This window comes from Suricata suricatta, chromosome 17 (assembly GCF_006229205.1).
Source record: "Suricata suricatta isolate VVHF042 chromosome 17, meerkat_22Aug2017_6uvM2_HiC, whole genome shotgun sequence".
Lineage (NCBI taxonomy): Eukaryota > Metazoa > Chordata > Mammalia > Carnivora > Herpestidae > Suricata > Suricata suricatta.
The window spans coordinates 55231272-55236383 of NC_043716.1; the positions used below are offsets into that span (position 1 = coordinate 55231272).

The following is a 5112-nucleotide window of genomic DNA, read 5'->3' on the forward strand; positions in this document are numbered from 1 at the left end:
TGCCACCCGCTGGGCTGAGCGCGGACATTCTTCGCATAGCTCCGCCAGGGCTCCTGCGGCCTCCGGGAAGTGACTCTTCCTGGCAGAGGCCGGCCTGGGAGCGACGCGCGCGCCCGCCCGTCCGTTCGGGAGGGGGCGGGACGCGGCGCGGGAAGGTGCGCCCCGGGCCCGGCTTATCCCAGCCTCGGCCTGGGGTCCTGTGGATCCTCCTCTGGGCACGGCGACCCCCCACCCTGCAGATCTCCGTCCCAGCTCAGACTCCCTCTGGGACTCTCTCTCCCCGTCTCTCCACCTGGTACCCCGGCGGCGCCCCCTCCCAAGCCGCCTTCCTCCTTTCTGAGGAAGGGCCCAACGTGCAGGCTTCTTCTCCAGCTCCAGCCCCCCTGTCTGTGGCCTCCGTCGCTCCCTCCCCCGAGAGCAGGCCTTAGATTTCCCATTCCTGGCTCTGGCTCATCCGGAGGCCTGCCCAAAAACAGCACCACCGGAGAGAGGATAGGGCCTCTCGGGGGTGGGGGTGGATACTTAAAAGCGACAGATGCAGCGGAATAGGGCACGGGGCCTAGGAAGCAGCAACCTCTCCCCTGTTGGCCAGGGACCCCCAGCCTCGTTCTTCTTAACCCCCCTAAGGCCTGGGTGTCTGCTCAGGCTTCTTAGCAAATCTGGGAACCAGGTGGAGCCCTCCTCTGGCAGTCAGGGCAGAGCCCCCATCCCTACCCCTTAAGTCCTGGGTTGGGGGGGGGGGCTGTCCCCCAAAGGGCTGTGAAGTCCAGAAAGATTTCTGCAACAGAGGGTAGGATGAGCAGGGGAAACAGGAAGGAGCGGCAGGGAGCAGAATGATCTGGGGGAGAGACTCTTGGCTATGGCCGCTCATTTGCAGTGTGAGTTGAAGCAAATCGCTTCCCTTCTCCGGGACTCCGGCTGCTTGTCTGCAAAAGTAGAAGGTTGGTCCAGCCTGGGGTCTGGAAAATGGAGAGACAGAAAAAAGTGTGGGAGGATCAATGTGAGGGGGAAGGGGCAGCACAGGAAAAAGCTCAGGGGTCTTTCTTCCTGCCTCTGAGTTCGACCTCCCAAGGGAAGGTCGGAGCGGAGCCTCCCCTTGGGGCAGAGAAGTCAAGCCCTTTGGTTAGCGCCCTGTCGACACTGGACACCCTGGCAAAGCAGCGCCAGAACAGGGAAGAGCCTGCCAGGAGTTTCCCAGGCTCCCCTCCTTCTGGGATGAGCCAGGTCTCACTGGGTCCCTCACCTGACCTTGTGCTCTGGGAAGGTGATTCCCAGTTCTGGGAAATGGTGGTCTCTCTGGAGGGGTTCCTGCAGGCTCTGTCCACCCGGTAGTCTCCGGCCTGGCCTCTTTCTTGTCACTTTACATCATTACGTTATTTTCCCCCCGAAGTCTAGGAAATGGGAAAGAAAAACGACTTTGTTTATTTATTCTCAGTTGCCTTTTGGACACTGATTCCCGGAGCAGCTTATAGAGGGCCCAGGGAGGGGGCAGGGGCTGGGAAGAGGCCTCTGGTGTTGCTTTCAGGCATCTGAGGCTTGGAGGAAGGGATGGGGCCCCCCTGATTTGGGGATAACACTTATCTCTCCAGCTGTCAGGTCTGGGGTTTGGGGGGAGGAAGCATGGGAGGAAAACGTGATGGAGGAAATGTGTGTGTATGTGTGTGTGTAGCAACAACCCTAAGGCTGAAACCCCGAAGGGGTGGTCCTCACCCCCTGGCTTTGCAGGGGGATGCACCAACGGGCAGCCCTGGGCACATACTTATGCTTAGGGAGGCAGAGAGAGCTCACGTTCCCAGGTTTCAGTCCTGTGTTTTCCCCACATTCCCAAGTGGTGTGTCCTTGGGCAAGTTGTTTAACCTTCGTGAACCTGAGTGGCCGCCCCACTCAGTGGACAAATATTGACTGAGCCCTGTTCTCGGCCTCAGAAGTGACCAGCACAAGCCCCCAGCTGCCACGAGCCTGCTGCGGAGTCTGAGAATACAGGGGTGAATACCCGTCCTGCGGGGCGGGAGGGCTAACCCAGATAGCGGCTAAGCACCCAGAGGGTGGGCGTGACTGAAAACAGGCAAATCGATGGGTACGGTCATTGGGAGGGCCTGTGGGTTCGCTGCTCAGGCCGGATCTCCCAGGAATGGAGGGCCCACCCCTCCCCCACCTCCCACGAACCTGGCTGTGCTGAGGTCGCGGGTCCCCGCCAGGACCCCGGAGTCTGGGCTTTCTCGGAACACCACCAGCCAAGGAGCAGAGCGCTTTTAATAGCCCGGAGCCTCTAAAATCTTTGACCACAGCTCAGCTTACTCCCTGCAAACCCTTTGAAGCGCTTCCTTCGAACTTGCTTTGCATATTCTGGTCAGATCTGAATCAGACTAGCAGGAATTACCCCTCTCGGTACAGTCTAGGTGGCTGCCTTAGCTTGTCAGTGACGTGGTGAAGATGAACTTGATTCCAGCGCGAGGAGCGCCTGGGGAAGCAAGGGGGCAGAGCGCGCAACCCCGGCGGCTGGCTCCCCTCACCCCTCTCTCCCCTTGGACGCCGCGTGGGTGTGGGTGAAAGAGAAAGCAAGGCAGAGGAGGGGCGGGGAAAGGCTCCAGTCGGTTTTCATTAAAAAATAGTGCTCTTTATTATAAATTACTGAATGTTTCTTTTTTGAATATAAATATAAATATGTGCAAAGTTTGAGTTGGATTGGTATTTTGTTGAGTTCTTCAAGCATCTCCTAACAGCCTCGAAGGCCTGGGTGGGGGAGGGGAGAGGACTGGAGGTGGAATCTTTATAAAAGACAGAGTGATTGAGGCAGATTGTAAACATTATTAAAAAACATAAACAAAATAACAGGAAAAAAACACACACCCCAACACACAGCTGCCCCATCCAGCCCAATACCTGACAGAGAAAACTTTTGTGTTTGTTCAGTTTTCCCGAAAAAGAACAGTTCCAGATAATTCCATCGCTGCTACATTCCTGTAAGTTTTCACTGATCAGTGCTATTGCAAAGTGGGAGCAGCTGGGCTGACAGAGGGGCCCCAGTCTCTCAATGACTTCCTGCCTGTGCCCTCCTCCCCCCACCCCCCAGGTGAGGGCTGTGCTGGGCCTGGTAGGGGGTGGGGAGTCTGTGGGACACCGGAGGCACCTGTGACTGGCCAACACCAAATGGGCTCGCCTTCTTCCAAGGCTGGAAGGCGTGGATCTCCGCCCCCCTCGGTCTCCGCCCGCAGCTCCCCCCAGGCCAAGTGGCCAGCAGCTTGCCCTCCGGGAACCCCTCGGCCTCTGCCTGGATAGGCTGAGCGTGTGGCTTCCTTTGTGCCAGTCCCTATCCATGGGACAGGGGGCACTTAAGGCAATCTCCTAGCCAGACAGTCCGGAGGCACCAAGTAGAATCCCTCCCCTCTTCGGTGGGAGATCGGGGGTCAAAGATGGCCACCTCCTCCATCCTCCTCCCCACTCCCAGGTGCAGCGCGGGTGCTGAAAAGAACTGACCAGCCCATGCCTCCCCTCTCCGAAGGCCACTTCCCCCTTAAAACGAGGGAAGGGCCCTGGGCTCTAGGGCACCCGATGGACTCTGGGACCTGCGTTCCTGGTGGCTGTCCCAGAGAGGGAGACAGAGTAGCCCCCTTCAGGTCACCCCTTGACCTTAAGCCCCCTCCGCACCGAGCCGGGGGGTGGGGACGGGAGGGGACGGAGAGGAGCAGGCAACCGCCCCCTTTACCTGGGGCGGACGGTGGGCGTGGCCATTTCCGAGGCCCGCCTGCAGCCCTGAGGACCCTGGGGGCGCCCTCTCCTCCCCCCTCTTCCAGGCCCGAGACCTGCTCAGGTTTAAAGCTACGTTTTAAACCAAATCAAAGAGCAAACAAGTTCCGTTGGAAAGTTGAAGACTCCCAGGCAGTTCTCACTAGTTCAACGGTCCTGCGGTGGCCCCTGTTTGGAAATGCAGGGGGAGTTGAGGAAGCGAAGAGAAGAGAATCCGCTGCGGTCTGTCGCCGCTGACCCTACCTGGCCAGCGGGCTCCACCGGAGACGCTGGAGTGGGGGGCGGGGCGCTCAGGTGGCGCTCCCCCTTCCCTCAGACACATTCCAGGTCCTGGCCGGCCCCTTTCTGCAGGGGGGGCGGAGGGCCGAAGGGAGGGGCCTGTCCCCTCCCCCTTGGCTCCCCCCAGAGCAGCAGGACTCTCACGGCTGGATTCTTGTGCTTGTGCCACGGAGGAGAGGGGACCCCAGGCTCCTCGCCCCGACCTCTGCCCTTTGCTCTTTAAAGCGGGGCATCGTACTGGTCCAGGAATTCCCGAATGGGCCCAGGCAGCTGGGTGACTTTTTCATAGGAGTCCAGGTGGCCGTTGACGGTCTTACGGCAGAGATGTTGGAGAGTGGCCACGTTGGAGGAGAGGGGCCGGCTCAACACCAGCGGGATCTTCTCGCCCCCGGAGTAGATGTAATAGGCTCTCCTGGGGGGATTCCCCGCGAGCGGCTGGGCCGGCGGCTGCTCTGGTTGCTCCGGCTCCTCGGAGGAGGGCTCGGCGGGTGGAGGGGGGAAGGAGGAGGGGGCGCCGGGGGGCGGCATGTAGTGGTGCACCAGTTTGAGCACGCAGTCGAAGCGGGGCACCGGCTGCGTGCTCCGGGGGTCGCTCTGCAGGGAGAAGCTGCCCCCCTCGCACTGGATGCGCAGGTTCTTGGTCCCCGACTGGGTCTTGACGCTGAGCGTGAAGAAGTGGCGCTGGTCCGAGCTGTCGCGGATGAGGAAGGTGCCGGCGGGCTCGGCGCTGAGCAGCAGGTTCGCCTCGCCGCCCGTCACGGCGCTCCAGTAGAAGCCGCTCTCCTGCAGCTTGCGCACTGCGTTCACCACCAGCTGGTACTCGCTCTTGGAACTGAAGGTCTTGAGGCGCAGGCTGGTGTCCAGGGGGCGGCTCATCCCGGCGGCGGGAAACTTGCTGTGGGTGACCATGGCGCACGGAGCCAGCGTGGATCTGCGCGGCGGCGGCGGCTGCAGCTGCTTGACGGCCTCCGCACAGCGGCCGCTAGCGCATCCCGGGGGGCTGCGGGGAGGAAGGGGCGCGCCGCGTGAGTGCCCGGAACCGTCGGGCGCGCCCGGCCCGCCGCGGCTCCCCGGCCTCCTCCGAGC

The 5112-nt window shown here is 61.2% G+C and overlaps 1 protein-coding gene across 1 annotated transcript; it reads right to left on the minus strand.

Moving 5' to 3' along the window:
- Window positions 1-2595: 2595 nt before the first annotated feature.
- On the minus strand, window positions 2596-5085 carry SOCS3 (suppressor of cytokine signaling 3). The gene has a single exon (XM_029928678.1). It carries the CDS (start codon window positions 4933-4935, stop codon window positions 4246-4248), a length of 690 nt encoding a protein of 229 aa, XP_029784538.1. The 5' UTR covers window positions 4936-5085; the 3' UTR covers window positions 2596-4245.
- Between the last annotated feature and the right edge of the window lie 27 nt (window positions 5086-5112).

Coding starts and splice junctions, on each gene's coding strand:
- SOCS3 (XM_029928678.1), bottom strand. CDS start 4,935: ATGGTCACCCACAGCAAGTTTCCCGCCGCCGGGATGAGCCGCCCCCTG.